We start from the raw sequence: 17,352 nt of genomic DNA, 5'->3' as shown, positions 1-17,352 counted from the left end.
ATACAGGCATCCACGGGCAAGTGCTTTAAATGGTTTAAAACCTCAGTCTATCAGGATACAGAATGGGAGCAAATGAGTAGACCATGGCCCCTCAATGGCTGGGAAAGTGAGACTTATTCACTGTGGTATCAGTTTCCCAGAATAGTACCGAGTACAAAGTTAATGCTAAATGATATTTGTTCAGTAGTGGTTCTAACTAGGAAGATTGGGAAAAGACATCCTGCACAAGGTGAATATTTGATCATGGCTAAGAGCACAGATTCTTGAGTCTAGCCACCTCAGTTGGAGTCTCAGCTCCATTGTTCTTTATCCCTGTGACAAGAGTTTAGACTCTCTTCTTTAATTTCCTCACAATTATAACAGAGACAATAAGAACACTTGCCTCCTAGTGTTTTTATGAGAATTCTATAAATCAATAGACTTAATGCACTCAAAGCAGAACCTGATTTACTGAATGACCAGTTATTAGCAAACAAAATGATATTTTATTTGGGCTTCAGAGAATAAATGCAATGCAGATCGAGAGAAGGGGAATTAGGCAAAGGGAGCAATGTGAATGAGGATGTAAGAATTCAAGTAGGGCTGGGGAGATAGCTCAGTCAGCAGAGTGCTTGCTTTGCAAGCACAAGGCCCTGGGTTCGATCCCCAGCACCCCCCCCCCCCAAAAAAAATAAAGAATTCAAGTAACTGGCATGTTGAATATATGAAGAATTATATAGACAGATTCAAGGTAAACTATACCAAGAGATGTGTTCAACATGTGAACACAGATTTAAAGAAAGCAAAAAATATTTCTGTCCACTACTTAATGGAATATTATGGCATTGTTGACAAAGAATTAAACATGAATACTGGACTCTTGTTATTGAAACTGTTTTTCACATGGATTTTACTTAAAAATTCTAAAACCAATTTATGTGTACACTAGGATTGAACAAATAAGTAAAGATGTTTTAAGGAATGAGAAGCCAAACTGTCAGTGACTGAAAAAGAAGTCACACATAAGGAAAGGGTGAAGACTAAAATCTAAAATGAACCCTGTGGTACTAGGTTGGAATTAGCAGTATTGGTATGACTGATGGATGCACACACACAACACACACATAGATACAAACTGATACAGGAATAATATGATGTGCAAGTGTGTGTTAGTAAACAAGCCCTGTCTGCTGGAAAGGCCTGGAAGTAGTTGTGTTACCAACAGTAATGAGTACACCCTTATGCAAATTCTGGCTTCTAAATAACTGTATTCTAATGAAAAGAGCCAAGGCCCTTGGAGAAGTGATAAATTACCAACTGAGAGAGAAAATGAACCTCGAGCATCTTGAGGTTCCAGAAAATAAAGTACTAAAATTAAAACATGAGTATATATCAAAAGGGCACAAGAAGTAATGAGAAGGAGCTCCCTGTAGCCAAACTAGAACAATTTAAGTGCAAAAATTAATAAAAATATTGGATTTCTCATACAATGAAACTAATATATCTAAGTCCATGAGTTAAATATATAATTGAATAGCTAAATAATTTGAGGAAAAGAGATAGCTCATCTTTACAGAAGAATCCAGTCATAAACACTACACTATTTTTGTTGCAGATAAAACATACCTGTGGAGGCTAACATAGTGAGTGAACATTTAAAGAGAAGCAGGATGTTTGCAAAGTCTCATACTATGTTCCCCAAAGTCTTTGTTAAGTCTGCCAAGGAAAGGTGGTAATGTTATAGTGGAAAAATGCAACAGATGCCACTTAAGTCAAGTTAATATTACGGGTCATAAGACCTATTGGCATCATGTGTCCCCAAAACAATGCATAGAGAAGGGTACAACATCACTTCTGTGATTTTATTGTAAAAAAAGAAAAAAAAAATGCTTTTCTTCTACCTAATCATGTGAAGATAGCAGACAAAGATACATGGAGACATTCTGCAAGGTAATGACTAGCCCTCATCAAAAGTGTTAAGGTGATAGAAGATAAGGAGAGACCAAGGAGCTGCCTGGGGGGATGAAGAGATCTGAAATGAAATGCAATAAGGGATACAGGATTGGGTTATAGAGTAGAAAATGAATATTAGTGGGGAAAATATGGAATTGGAGTAAGATGTGCCATGTAGTTAACAGTATTATGCCAATACGGTTCCTGGTTTGGGGATCATTATACTGTGGTCAAGTAAAGGGTAAACATTAGGAGAAATGGATGAAGCATGCAAAAAATTTCTGTTCTATTTTCATACATTTTCTCTAAATCTAAAATTACTTCAAAATAGAAAGTTTTAGCTACTTAATTGCAATTCCTTAATCCCATCCAACCTGTCTTTTGTCACCAGCACTTCCACCCCTGCTGTTTCCCTATTTTTTATTAGGTCCATCCTAAGAAAATATATTGTTTTAGGTTTTCTTTCATTTTCTCCTTCTTTCTCTTCCCTTGACTGATTTCAAGAACATATGAATGAGTAAATACACTAATAGGGCTGCTGTTGGAGATGCTAAATATTCATAGTTCAGTATTTAGTAGCTGGAGCATTTCAGTTTATTTTTTCTTTTTTTTAATATATATTTTAGTTGTTGATGGACACAATACCTTTATTTTATTTATTTATTTTTATGTGGTGCTGAGGATCAAACCCAGTGGCTCACACAGGCTAGGCAAGTGTGCTACCACCGAGCTACAGCTCCAGCCCCAGTTTCACAGTTTCTTAAGCAACCTTCCTTCACCTATCCCCAGCCACAAACTCTGCTGTTTGATTCTCTATAATAACTAATTTCCATTAGGAACTGAACAGTAATTATAACTTTATTCATGAACTTGACCAATTTTAGAAGCTTTTTTCATTGCTAAGGAAGATTATCTTTGCTGGGTGCGGTGGCACACGCCTGTGATCCCAGCTACCCAGAAGGCTAAGGCAGTTCAAAGCCAACCTCAGCAACTAGTGAGGCCCTAAGCAACTCAGTGAGACTCTCTCTCTACATAAAACATGTAAAAGGGCTGGGGATGTGCCTCAGTGGTTGAGTGACCCTGGGATCAGTCCCTGGTGCAGAAGATGATGAAGGGGAAGTGGGGGAAGGGGGAGGGGGAGGAAGAGAAGGAGGAGATGATGATCACCTTTAAAATATAAATCTTATATAAAATTTTTAAATTTCAGAGATCCATGTGGATATGACTTATCCAGAAATACTTTAGAACCATTTTAGAAAGCATTTTCTTGCTAAATGCTAAATATTAAGTTTAAAATAGCCAACTATTCAGCTAAGGAAAAACAGGTGCCTGAATGTAACAGAACCATGATTTCTGTTCCATGAAGATGGTAGCACAGCAGGTATTTATACCTTGCTTGTTTCCTGTTTTCAGCTTTTTTTTTTTTAATTTAGTTATTGATGGACCTTTATTTTATTCATTTATTTATATGTGGTGCTGAATTAAACCCAGTGCCTCACACATACTAGGCAAGGGCTCTACTACTGAGCCACAACCCCAGACCTGTTTTCAGCATTTTAAGTTATTAATTGTGTCTAGGAATGAAGACAGATGGGATGTTGAACAGGAAGCTGTTAAATTTATTTAAATGGTTTAGATGTCTTTAGAAGTAATTATTAATAATTTTAAACAGCATAGCATATTTTCTTTTTTCTCCCCCTTTGCTACTGGAAATTGAATCCAGGACTCTGCCACTGAGCCATACCCCCAGTCCTTTTTAATTTTTTATTTTGAAACAAGATCTCCCTAACTGGCTTAGGGCCTTGCCAAGTTGCTGAGGCTGACCTCAAACTCATGATCCTCCTAGCTCAGCCTCCTGAGTCATTGGGATTACAGGTATGCACCACCATGCCTGGCCATATTTTGATTTCTTAAAAACATTAATTTCAAAGATGCTCACATGATGATTTCTCTTAGTCCTTATCCAGTCTCTCTTGATGTTAAATACATTGTTGGAATAAGTATTCTACACTCAGATATTAATGACATTTAAGTAGGTAGAAATATAGTATACAGCTAAAAGTGATTTTCCTAACTTCCAGGGAGCAAGAGTTCAGAACACAGCAAAGAATTTGGGAGTGAGAGACCGGACCCCTCAGTCAGCTCCAAGGTAAGTACATCCCTGTCTGCTCTTTCTGGAAGGTTCACTAGCTTTTCTTCTACATGGCTAGTGCACCTACTTTAGGATATGCCCACTGTGGTACTGATAGTATTCCTGGGCTTTTCCCTCATAAACAAACACTTAGCAACTAAATGTGATTAGGGATAAATGATCTCATAATTAATTGGACATCATCCTATTTTGCACATTCCATCATGAATTTATAAACAAAAGTCCACACAGGTACATCTGAAAATTTTAATCCAGCTGTGCCAACAATCATAATGCCATTTTCATTTATCCTTCTATGATCATCCATATTCTTTCCCTCTGTCATGATTGTCTTTCCCATCTGTGTCTACATGGAAAACTACTTAACCCACAAAACCTACCTTAGATGTCATCTCCTGCTTGGAGTCTTGCTTGAGTTCCTTTTTTCTGGTTTCCCATGGTATCTTGTATATTGCTTTATGATAGACCTTCTATCATGTTGGTTAACATGTTTCTGTGCCCAACCTGGATGTGAGTTCTCGGGAGTCAGTATGTATTTTAGATTTTATTAATTGCTCACTGTGGACATCAAATATCTAAACTGATTTCAAGAACATATGAATAAGTACACTAATAGGGCTGTTGTTTGAGATGCTAAATATTCACAGTTCACGCATCATCATAAGAAAGGACTCTACCTTTAAGATAAATGAACTTAGTTAGCAGCCACAGAGAAATGTTTTCAGCTCAACTTCCCTGGTGATTAGGGTAGGCAGTCATCTATGTTGAAGTGGAACAAAGCTAACTAATTTCTTGTACATTCGATTGTTTTTATACATTTGCCTTTGAACAGGAAGTAGGCTCCTCCAAACACTGTCACAGACAAGATACTTTTTATTTGTTTTTATTTGCAACACCATTACCAGAGCAAGAAGGAAGACTACAGCATTTATGAAGTTATATTTTATTCTGAAAAACTGCATGGACAGTGAAAATTCTTTCTAAAGGAAAAACATATCCCCCCTGAAAATGGATGAAGCACTCATGTTATAGTTGCATTTATTTTTAGTGCTGACTCCTAACTCTGTTTAATCCTCATCTTGTTAACATTATCTTCCATAGTTGATTAGATTAGAATCTCTCAGTTTCTGCTGCTGAAGAATCATTTCACATAAGCATTGTCTCCTCAAGGCCTTGAGCAGACATAGTATATTGTATAACAGACCCACTGAAGTGTTAAAACCCCAGTAAGGAAACAAGATAATGGCTCACAAGGTGTTTTTAGCTAGAGTTTATAAGTACTAATAAACAGCGGGGCTGGGATGAGACTTTAGCATCCTGATCAATAAACCAGGATGCAAGCTGAACACAAGAAAAGCAACTGATGGACTCACTTGTTTTCTTTATTGGTTTATGTAATACTTGAAATGAAGCACAATAAAATTAGCCAGCTATAAAGTTGAAATAATAACCCTGAGAGAGAAATTAAGAGTAATTTTTAAAATGTACTTCATTTACTCTTTTGTTCATTGTACAAGCATCTATTGAAATGCAACCCACTCTGCTATGCCTCATGGAAAATGTAAACCTGAAATAGAAGTAGCTCTGCCTTCAAGGAGCTTTCAGTTAAGTAGACTCCATGAGGAAAACATTGTAAGCAAAGGTAGAGTGTGAGAAGCCATCTTTGGAGGATGCAGAGAGAATGCTGAGGAACACAGAGGGGCTGGGATCCCTCCAACTAGAATATCACTCCAGCCCCAAAGGCAACAGTTAAAAAAACTTTTGCCTCACAAGCTGAGACCATCCACAGGCAAAGGCTGTAATGTTTCTGGAAGGTACCTTCACAGAGGTCTGGTGTGCTCTCTCTGCCTGAGATGGTCCTTGGTTCGAATCCCCCAACCCATCTCCATCACAGTATACCACATGTGATAATAACTGTGACAAACCAGGCATAAATTGTCATGAGAACACAGAGAAGAATCATGCACAGCCAAAGGAGGGAGAAGGAAGGTCACACAGTACTCCTGGTGCAGACTCTGGGGCCCAGAGAAAACATCACATTCTGAGAACCATACTTCAGTCTGTGTGACTGACAGTTGAAAGTGATTTAAGAACAGGTTTATGGTTGTGGCTCAGTGGTAGAGTGCTTGCCTAGCATGTGTGAAACACTAGGTTTGATTTTCAACACCTCATAAAAATAAACAAATAAAACTATTATATCCATCTACAACTAAAATATATACATATATATACACATATATATATAAAGAATAATGTACAGCAAGACTGGAGAAGCAGGCAGGGGCCAGATCAGGAAGAGACTTATCACAAATACTGAAGATTTTTCATTTTAACTTGAAGACAATAGGGAGGCATCAATAATCTTCCTATTTGGAAGATCTTAATTTTAGAATTTATCTCAGGTGACAGAAGGGTCCATTTCTAAGACTGAAAACATAGTCTGAAAGAAGACTGTGGTAATGTTGAGAACCCAGATGGGAGGGTGAATTAAAGCTGTACTTAGAAGGTAGACTTCATAGTCTTTGGACATTAATTGAAGGGATTAGTGATTACTGCTGCTGAGAGAGTGGGTGAAGGGAACTTCCATGTGGGTTGTTTTTTTGGGCAGTTCTTACTGGTCTGAAGCCAACAAGAGGCAAATAGGTGAAGCTGTGGTCCTGTGAGTCATCAATATTTAGAAGGCCAGTGAGGATCTAGAAGTGAATTTCATTGCCATGATGAGTGGATAAAAGATGAGAGAAGATCCAGAACCCACCAGAGAAATGTCAGTATTGAAGAGAAAGCAAAGGAATAGGAGTGACAGTCGAAGATGAGCAACTGGAAAAGTTAAAGGAAAATAGGAGCTGGTTTTTCTGGAATTCAGAAAGGAGGAAGTGGCCATGATCACACCATAGAAAGAGTGAATATATTAATTTCAGAAATCAGAATGCTGAGGAGAGGAGTATTAGGATTTAATAATGCCGAGGTAGGTTGGGTCTGAGTAGTGACAACGTAAAATTCTGCTCCTGGGAGTGGGTTTCCTGGACATCCTTGGCCCATCACATTTTGCATACTCCCTCTAGGAATCAGTGTCTGAAATGTGCCAGAAACTGCTTTTGGTTTTAGGATATCAAGATGGATGAGAAGCACTCCATGTGCTCTGGGAACTTGCTGTCTTAATAGAATGGAAAGAAAAAATAAATTTGGGCCATCAGATAAATGTGTTGTGATTGAATGGCAGTGAGGTAGGGGTTGGGGGTAGACTTTCTCTCTTTGGCTTCCATGTTTGCATTGGATTTTCAAAGCAATTAGCAAATTTTCGTCAACAACCAAATATTACACTCCAGATGTCAGATCACTAGTTGTGGCATATTGGCCTTATTTTCTGTTATGTCACAAAATCTGGAACTATTTTGCTGTAAAAACTTGATTTTATTTGTGTAATTGGGAGGCAACATCATACTATAGTGGTTAAAAATGGAAGAAAAAAAAAAAAAGGTGATTTTGAGTCCCAGACCCTGCTATGTGATCTTAGTGAGGTTTTCTTTTTCTGAGATTCTGTTTTCCAACTTACAGGATAAAGAGAATTGTCTTGAGATAGAGTACCATTAGTAGTTTAACCTCTGAAGAGGCATTTGCTTTGTGGTCTCCTTTAATACATCTTTTATTTTTGCTATGTAGAAAGATGAAGAGCCTGATCTATAGAATCAAGTTTGAAAGTTCTTCTCTCTGCTAATTTGAATTTGGACTGAAACACTAGCTCCAAAATGGCTGCCTGAGCCCAAACAGGAATAGGAGAAAGTAGAGCCAAGAACAGACCTCATTCCTGCAGGGCACTGGTGTGCATGAGTGTAATGAGAATACAGGAAGGACCCCAGATGTTGGGCAAACAAAGACCTCCCATTGCCCAACAATTTAGCTGCCAAAGCACAAATGCCTCAGAGCAGAGTTGGAGTCCAACTCTTTACCTATTACATTTTACTTCCAAACTTCATCTGCCTGCTCTGAATTCCCACAGCTCCACAATTTCCATTACAAATGTGTCTGAACTCAAATAACCCTGAGTCGCTTCCAAGAAGCCTCAGAAGCTGAATCTGTCCAGCTCCACAGAACCCAGAGCTATTATTTCATTAGGTGATCACAGGGAGTAGCCTTTTCTCCAATTTGCAAGGCAGACATTTCAAAGACTCATCTACCAGTGGCATTGGTTACATTCTGTGCAAAGGAGGAGAGCAAGGTAATGGAATGTGGTGGCCCAACCCAGATCTCATGGGGCAGGACATCCACCACCCGTTCTACCTGAGTAAGGCCATTGTGCTTTTCCCTTGTTAGGCAGCACTGTCAGGGAAATAAGAGGACAGAAATTAAGGAGGAAAAGAAACTTCTGACATCCTAATTTTTCAGCCCTGAGAATGCAATTTGAAGCAACACCCTATCTTTCAGCTGCAAAAGAACATTTCAAGTACATCGGCTCAATTTAATGCATTATTTTCTCCAGGAAGGAAGAAATAAGCTTTTCTGATGTGACATGTCCTTAGTTCAGTATTCATCTCTTCCATGGAGATAACATAGAGCATAAAGCCACCTTCCAGACTTGAAGTACATTTTGAAGACCTCCAAAGATAATACAGTCTGTTTCCTAAGAAAGTTCATGTTTTTAATCAAATTTACAATTCTAAATTAAATCTTTCTCATTCTTTCCCATTGATTTAGAATTAGTATAGAATTAAATGTCAAATTTATAATTTACTAAATAGGTTAACAACTCATTTAAGCTGTGTTCAACTTAATCTGTAAATGGGAGTGATTCACTACAGCTAGCCTTGGGTTTGGACTGTTTTATAAAAAGGTGAAAAGTTGGGACTCAGTGTAGCTCAGTGGTAGAGTGTGTGCTTAGCATGCATGCAGCCTTGGGTCCAATCCTTAGCACCAAAAATAAACAGATAAAAGTGCAGCATTGAATTCTGCATTCGAAGTCATTAGCTTAAGCTCTGCAGTGGAACCGGTGTGGCCTTGGTCACTATTAAGGGTAACAGGTGTAGTCTAATACCCACTCAAGGTCAGCCCATCTTCTTTCACGATACACTGCAAGTAATGCATATGGCCTTGAGGTCACTAGGTTTAGGGTTATCTGGCAGCCATGATGTTTTATTTTTACTTTGATTCTAGAGTTAGGATTTAACCATTCAGAAGAATTTGGAGACTGGAACTTATGTAACCCTGCTAATTCCTCTGAGTTTTGTGTTAGTGCTCAAACAACTAGACCTGGGCTACAAAGGGGAACATATTCAGGCATCTCCACAGTTATAGGGGATTCTTTAACCTACTTTTAGACTCCACTGACAGGTGGGTGATAGATGGCAGAACCAGATGACCAGTCCTTAGGAACCCCCAGTTACAGTGCCTTTGAGATTCAGGCCTCCACCACAGGCCATGCACATCCACACCACGGGCAGAGTCCAAAATGCATTAAACTTCAAAACGGGTCAGAAAACCAGCAGATCCCTGTGAGATAAGTACTGTGTTCCTGTAAACAAGATATTCATGATGATAGAGGTGATAGCAATTAATCACAATATCACCTCCTGGAATTCAGAGAATAGATTTTTTACTACCAGCAAAATAAGCAGCCTGGGTTGGCAGTACTGGAGCAGAATAGCAGGTTTTAAAAATGCAGTGTTGCATAATTAGTAGCCATTGAGAGAAGTAAAGAAATCTGCTTTTGTAAATCATAGAACCAAAATTTTACAGTTTGCTAATTCATTTGCAATGTTTAGTGAAATAAACAATGGGACCTTGAATCATAGAACCAAAAAATTATATTCAATGTATTTGTTCTACCAATGAAAATATCTCAGGTAAGGGAAATACACTGGGCAGCTGTCAAACTTAACCTGTGCCTTTTCTAGGCTGTACAAGCTGTGCGAGCCCCCTCCCCCGGTTGGAGAAGAATGAAGAAAATCAAGGAACCAAACAGGCGGAAGCTTCCGAACACTGGCCCTGACTAAGTACATGCTGGGTCAGCATTCTCCAGCATGCTAAAGAAAAAAATAAAGAGAAGTGTTTTTTGTTTTTTGCTTTTTTTCCTCTAAATCTTCCCCATAGTGTAAATAACTAATGCTCAGTTTCTACTTGGATATTTATGCTGGAAATGAGTAGGAGTTCATTCAGACTATTCAACCTCACAAACTGATCTTTCTATAGATTGACCTTAAGTCTTCATTTTTAGGGCAAAATTCGTCTCTGGAATTTATAGGAAAAAAATTGTCAGATTATTGTGTCTCCTCTCTGATTCATGAATTTGATTGTGTGTTTTCAGTTTCTCCAAATGGATACATATAATAATGGATAGTTTTACTTGAAGACATCTGGCCACACTTGGCACATCATCATGTTGAAAATGTTAAGAATGATATGGACTGGGAATCATAGGTGTTCCATCCCCCATTTTTGTCAGAGGAGGGTATACGTGTGGAAGCTGGAAATGCATGCTTCCCTCTTTGTCCTGAGGGCTGCTTAGTAGAGGGGAAGAGAGCTACCAGGCCTTCAGCAAGACTTCCTTCCATTGCTTCCAAGTGTACTTTATGCTCATGGACAAGTCCAATGAGCTGGTGCTGTCCTTGGTCTCTACTGTGGGCCTGGCTTCCTACGGACACATGTCCTACATGCTGTAGCATCAGTGACCCTGGGTAGGGCAGGGTGGGGATCAGGAAGGTGAGGGAAAAGGGAATAGGAAGGGAAGAAGAAAAAAATGAACCTATTTAAAAACTCACATCTCTACCTTAGAAAGATACCTAAAACTCAGGCTGGGACTGTAGCTCAGTGATAGAGCACTTGCCTAGCATGTGTGAGGCACTGGGTTAGATCCTCAGCACCACGTAAAAATAAATAAATAAAATAAAGGTATTGTGTCCATGTACAACTAAAAAGAATGTAAAAAAAAGAAAGAAAGATACCTAAAACTCTCAATTTTATGAAGCCTTTTCCGCAAGATGTCAGACTCTCTAAAGAGTATACCATCAGAGGAGTACTTTCTCAATCAAGGTATTATACAAGACATGAAAATAAAACTGGTTATATTTTAAAAGAGCCATCAGAAACCTTGATTATGGACACAAAGTATTTTCCATCTTCATTCTAAAGTATATGTAATTTTTGTCATTTCTCTGATATGATATATTGTTTTATCATTGTGATTAACATTTATTTTAAATTCATAATTTTCAAAATAATGGAAAGATTCTTAATGTGGTTGTAATAATTCGAGTCACACTTTGCTTAACAACAGGGGGAAGCTCTGAGAAAAGTGTCACTAGGCAATTTCCTCATTGTGCAAATATCATAGCGTGTGCTTACACAAGCTTCAAGAAGGCTACAACATCATTAGTCAGATGTTAAATTTGTGGGACCCCTGTCGTATTTGCTTTCCATTAGTGACCAAAATGTCATTACGGAGCACATGAAATGCATGTAGATTTAGACTAAGTTGTGAAATAACTAAAGTTTAGGGAAATCATTATTACATTTTAACTTGTGAAATCTAAGAATGGCTTTCAAATTATCCTTAAAAACCTTCATCACTAGCAGTTGTGTTTTGAATAACAGAAATACTGTGTTTATGCTATATTTATGTACTACTGGGTCAGGATAATAATTGTTATTTGACACAGAAGCACTTGAGACTTTTCTGTTGAGCCCATAGGTATAGTGACAAACAAGGAAACCAAAGTTTCCAGAAGGAAAGGTCGAACGTTTTGAGTTTAATGAAGACAATGACCTCCATCTAAGTCTCTATATTAAGTAACTCTTTAACTCTCAGAGGTCTCACATTCTTGATGTTTTCAGCAAGTGATCCCAAAGGCTCATCTAATTTGAGATTTTTCCTGTTCTGAAAATTTGATAACTTCCAGTGCAGGGCTAATGAGTGAACAAAACTGGTTAATTAGCCAGTGCTTTTCATGTTGTCATTATTGTCTTCGAGTCACCACTCTGGCAGTGATTCTCATTAGAGGCATGAAAGGGTCACCTGAACATTTCAGTACTTTGCTACATCTCCTGGGTCCACTATCTGCTCTTTAGGTATTTACACATTAACATATTTTAAAGGATCTAATCTCCGTATAATAGAATATGCTTAATATTTTCAGGATTAAATGTAAGTGTACCATCTATCAGTGTATATGTCACTTACTAAATTCATGAAAGCCAGTAATGTTTTATATCAACATGGGTTGCTGTTGTTTTTTACTGTAATAAAATCTGTAGCTAACATTTACTAAATGATCACTTTGTACTGATACCTCTGATTTCTTTGCCTGTATTTTGTTACTACGTCACACAATCCTCATAACATTGATGTTAGGTGGTATTCTTTTTATTACTCCCATTTTACATTTGAGGAACTGACTTGTACAAGTTCACATGACTAGCACTTGGTAGAACCAAAATTTGAACAGGAAATCTGCCTTCTTAATATGTTATGCTGCTTTTCCTTGTTGATATAAGAACTATTGTAATATTACCAATTACTTGTTACTAAAGTTCAAGTTATATGGCATGTGTTGCCATTAAAATATGCATATTATGCTGAAAAGAAAAAGCGAATAGAAATATGTAAAATGCCTTTAATGCATGAAAATCATAGGATTTCCTGGAAAATTTACCATTTGTATACACATTTTGAGGAAAGCCAGTGCTGTTGCAACCTGAACAAAACATTTTATATCATATTTCTAATAATTTAAGATAGCAGTTTTAGATATATATGTATTGCAAGTCTGGAATATAATAATATAAAATTCGCCGATAATTCCAAAACAGTGGTAACAGTAAAAAAAATAGCTAATGAATCAATTTTTCCAATACCATAATATATTTCCTTATGATATTGCACATTTAACTTGCCTTGAGTTTTAGAATGTGTTTACCTAAGTGCTTCATGCTCCTTTGTAACCGTTGTTCCTTTGAACATGGCTAAAACCTGCTAACTGTTCATCCAAACTCTGGATTTGGACATCTACCTAAAAGGAAGGAGGGTCATCATTGAAATTTGGGATCGCAACAAAGGACCTGACTTTAAAATAATTAATTAGTAATTCAGAGCCAGTGCATCATAAACGTCCCATCATAACTGACTTATTTTCTAATATTATAAAATTTAACATGCTGCTAAGAGTATGAGGAATTTGAAAAGACTAGGAATTTGCATCTATTCCCATTAAAATTTAAAGAGGAAGAGGAAGAATTTCTGTACTGGCTTTTACATATGTTGGGTATGTAATGTTGGACTTAGATTGTAAGCTTTATTTTATAAACCAATATCCCAGTCTGAGGTCTCATACTGTCATCTGTCCCTTTAAAGTACATTCTTCTAGTGGCTTAGAGTCCTGTGCATTTTGGCCACTCTTCTTGCAGCAACAATATTCTATTCAAAGTGAGGTCAATTTCTTAGGATATTATAAAACATATGACATTGGTTGTGACTCTATTCATTTGAATTTTGTGATCATTAAATGAAAAAAACAAAATGGAGTTGACCTTGATGATGACCGTTTTATCCAAGAAAATGAACAGGCAAACAAATTGTAAGGGGCAAACTGATTTAAGAAAGCAATACATCAAGTTTAAGAAAGCAATCTTGGGCTGGGGAGATAGCTCAGTTGGTAGATTGCCTGCCTCGCAAGCACAAGGCCCTGGGTTCAATTCCCAGCACCAAAAAAAAAAAAAAAAAAAAAAAAAAAAAATCTTTTTAGTCCTCTGGCAATACATTTTATAGGCAAGATTACTATTTATTGATTTGGAAGTATTGGATTCAGAATAAATTACTCCTTGTATTTAAAACTAATACATTTTTACCTAAAATGCTAAAGTAGCCTTTCTTTAGATCAAGTAGATCTTATTCTGTATAGCATTTAATGCTGATTAGTGGGCACATTTTTATTCACTTATGATTTTCTAAACTCATAATAAGGAAATTAAAATCAACAGTCATCCTTCAAGTTGCTTGTACTTCATATTTTATTTTAAATGTCATTTTCAGACTTCCTTCACAAGTGATATTGGAGCTAACTTTATGTTTGACTGAATTGCTTCTGAATTTTTGGAAACTATTTAATTTTCAAGGACTAACTTTGCGTGTAACATCTTACTAAATTATAGTTTAACAACTCTCATAGCCAGTAGTAACCTCATGAGCAGGTATATATTTTCACCTGTTTGCTGAATGAGTTGTCAGTTGTCCTGTTTAGGTATTTAGGAAAGAAGATTTTGAAATGGTTTAGGATGATCTGAATTTCAGTTATGAAAAAAATATTTTGTACTCTCTCAAGTATTTGGATTTTTAGAGATGATCCCCAGCAAAGCTTTAACTTTCAGAACAGGTGGGAGGAAAATGTAAGATGGCTCTGTGCCAAGAATGGCCCCAGGAGATTCCCTTTACACATACTGACACCATCTCTCTAGGTGCTGCAATTTCAGAAGAATCTTAACTACTTCAACAATTTGCCATTAAAAGCATGTAAAATGCCTTTAATGCACTGTCATCATTCATATTGCCAAACATCTACAGGCAGGCATGGAAGACTGTTAAAGTATGGCCCCTGTGTCTTTTAGCATTTGTTCACTAGACAGGGGGCCTACTTCACTCAGGATAGTGTGTGTCTCTCACTGAGAAGAGATTTCTGAAGTCTACTAGGTGTACTAAATGAGATATATGTGTATGTATGTCTATATATATTATATATATTTACTACTTTTGTTTATATGATAGCACATTATAAAATTACTGAGATTCTTAAGTCTTGTTTTATAGTAAAATATGAAAAATGGAATTGTTCAGTGTATGTAATGTAGACATCAGAGCTGTCCAAGTAGTAAGTGTATTTGGTTGAACATCTTTTGATCACTGATGCTAGTTTGGTATGTGTTAGTCAGCTTTCTGTAACCATTATAAAATGCCTGAAATAATAAAATTATAAACATACAAGGTTTGTTTCAGCTTACAGTTTGAGAGGTTCTAAATAACCAGTTGGCCCCATGGTTTTGAGCAAGAAGGGACTAGGGTCCTACAGTCCTTTTCAAAGGTACACCCCGCACGATATAACTTTCCCTCATAAGCCCCACTCTGTGGTTCCACCAGTAGTGCCACTCTACTACATGAACTTTTGAGGGACATTCAAATACCAACCATACCACTATTCAATTTGAAATTATTTAATCTGGCTTTGCCATCAAGAAGTAGCTGGTTAAGAAAAAAATTGTTAAATTTTAAAATTATATTTCTTCTAGAAATGGGAAACTTTTGATAGTTAATTTTAGGTGCAAATAACAATAAATGTCATGTAGTAATTTAACAAATGTTTTCAAGATTTTATGTTGTACATGGTGTAGCTGGTGGGTCTAGTATATGTGTTGGTTGTGTTTGGTTTGAAAATCTTTAATATCTTTGTGTTTATTGATCACTTGTGTCTTTTAAAATGGTAATATTCGTAACAAACCTAATACCATGTACTTATAAATATTGTATGTAGTCAAGAATACTAAGTTGATGAAATACTTTAGAAAACACTTTCAAATTTGAATATCTAATACTTTCAAGCAAATTTATTAGAGTTCCAGATGAATATATATTTTTGTAATTGCCAAGTAAATTAGAACATAGCTTTTTGATTAAAAAAATATTTTTATAAATACTTATTTACACAGCATTTGTTATTTTAAATGGTAAAATATCAAATTGGTTCTATAAATAGTAATTGTTTTGAATATATCTATATTTAACATCATATAACATCCCAAATTTAATGATGTATTTCATCTGAATGTGTTATTAGCCCTTTTTCTTGTAAAATATCTATGTAACATAGTTTTGATCACTTCATATTTTGTGTATGATTAAAATTACCAGAGTACATTATATATTTTATGTCATTTGTGTCTGCATAAAAGATTGAGGTAGTAACATTGTATCATATATATCAATAATAATAAAGGGAATTGTAGTGTAATCAGTTTAGCTCCTTTTCATTACATTTAACTAATTCCTCTTACATTCTTTCCTGATTAAAAGATAAACTATGAAACATAGATTTTCACTGTTCAAGAATTCACAAACTCAACTGGCTCAGTGATGCATACCTAGAATCCCAAGGACTTGGGAGTCTTAGGCAGGAGTGTCGCAAATTCAAAGCCAACCTCAACAATTTAGCAAGGCCCTAAGAAATTAGCAAGAAAATGTCTCAAAATAAAAATAAAAAGGCCTGGGGATGTGTTCAGTGGTTAAGCACCCCTGGGTCCAATCCCTGGTACAAAAAAAAAAAAAAAAAAATTGCAAACTCAGTAGAAGAAAGTCAATGTACGCATGAAGCAAATCTACAAATACGAGCTGGAGAGATGGGAACTGCTAAGAAGGAACCAGAATAAAAAGCTTGATATGAGGCATGGCATAGGAAAGCTTCATGGGAGATGAGACCTACGCTGTTCTCTGAATTAACTAGCTGAATTCTCAAGGTGTCTCCAGTACTTAAATTATGTATGAGCCATTCTCCTGGTTGCTGAGGGTGTTACAAATGCACACAATTCCCTAAACATAAGGTTAAGGAAATTGGTATATTTAAAGTGATTCATGGAGTGCACAGACCAAAATGTTAACTACCAATGGAAGGCAATGAGAAGCACAGGCTATAGAAATTGAATTTAGATTCAATTAAACTTGAACTTCTGGAACATCTACAGATTACTTATCAGATACTGAGCGAGGCTGGAGAATTTGTAACTAGAACACATGGCCATAGTCCTTATGGAGTTTATAGTTTAGAGGGGGAAATATTGATATTAAAAATTACCAAAAAAAACTGATGGGAGAAGGCTATGTCAGCAAGGGTAGTTGCTTTCAGGACATGTAAGATTAAGCATCAGGAAAGGGGAAAAACTTTTTAACCTTGTTTGCAAGAACTGAATGAACACATACTCTAAAATGGAAATGCATTGGTATTTTGGTAGGGTGTTGAGTGGACTTGTCAGGACAGAGGATAAAGATGTATGAATGTGATTAGAAAAAGACACAGATGGAAAGTAAGTTTGGTTTTGGGTGGTGTGCATTTCTGAAGGCCAGGCTAAGAGGTCTGGACATAGTGAGTATAAGGAAATTGAGATAAATAACTGATGGCAGTGATAAGGAATTACACATTCAAAGTGGGAAGCTTGAAGAATATGTATGCTGTTGATTGTGTAGGCTAGCTCAGAAATGTCAAAACCAATATTAATGGAAGAAACAAAAATCAATAACTGGA

The 17,352-nt window shown here is 36.6% G+C and overlaps 1 protein-coding gene across 3 annotated transcripts in view; it reads left to right on the top strand.

Annotated features, from left to right (window-relative positions):
- The window catches only part of Prex2 (phosphatidylinositol-3,4,5-trisphosphate dependent Rac exchange factor 2), a 273,671-nt gene extending 257,779 nt beyond the window's left edge, over positions 1-15,892 (top strand). For all 3 annotated transcript variants that reach the window (XM_047553955.1, XM_047553962.1, XM_047553971.1), the window contains 2 exons: positions 4,014-4,081; positions 9,973-15,892. In XM_047553955.1, coding sequence (XP_047409911.1) covers positions 4,014-4,081; positions 9,973-10,018 — 114 coding nt within the window. In that variant the 3' untranslated portion in view covers positions 10,019-15,892. The remainder of the gene's footprint in view (positions 1-4,013; positions 4,082-9,972) is intronic.
- Positions 15,893-17,352: the final 1,460 nt, after the last annotated feature.

The sequence above is a fragment of the Sciurus carolinensis genome, chromosome 1, assembly GCF_902686445.1.
Source record: "Sciurus carolinensis chromosome 1, mSciCar1.2, whole genome shotgun sequence".
In the NCBI taxonomy this organism is placed as follows: Eukaryota; Metazoa; Chordata; class Mammalia; order Rodentia; family Sciuridae; genus Sciurus; species Sciurus carolinensis.
The sequence above is the reverse complement of the archived record's forward strand: the minus strand, read 5'-3'. Positions and strand labels throughout refer to the sequence as shown.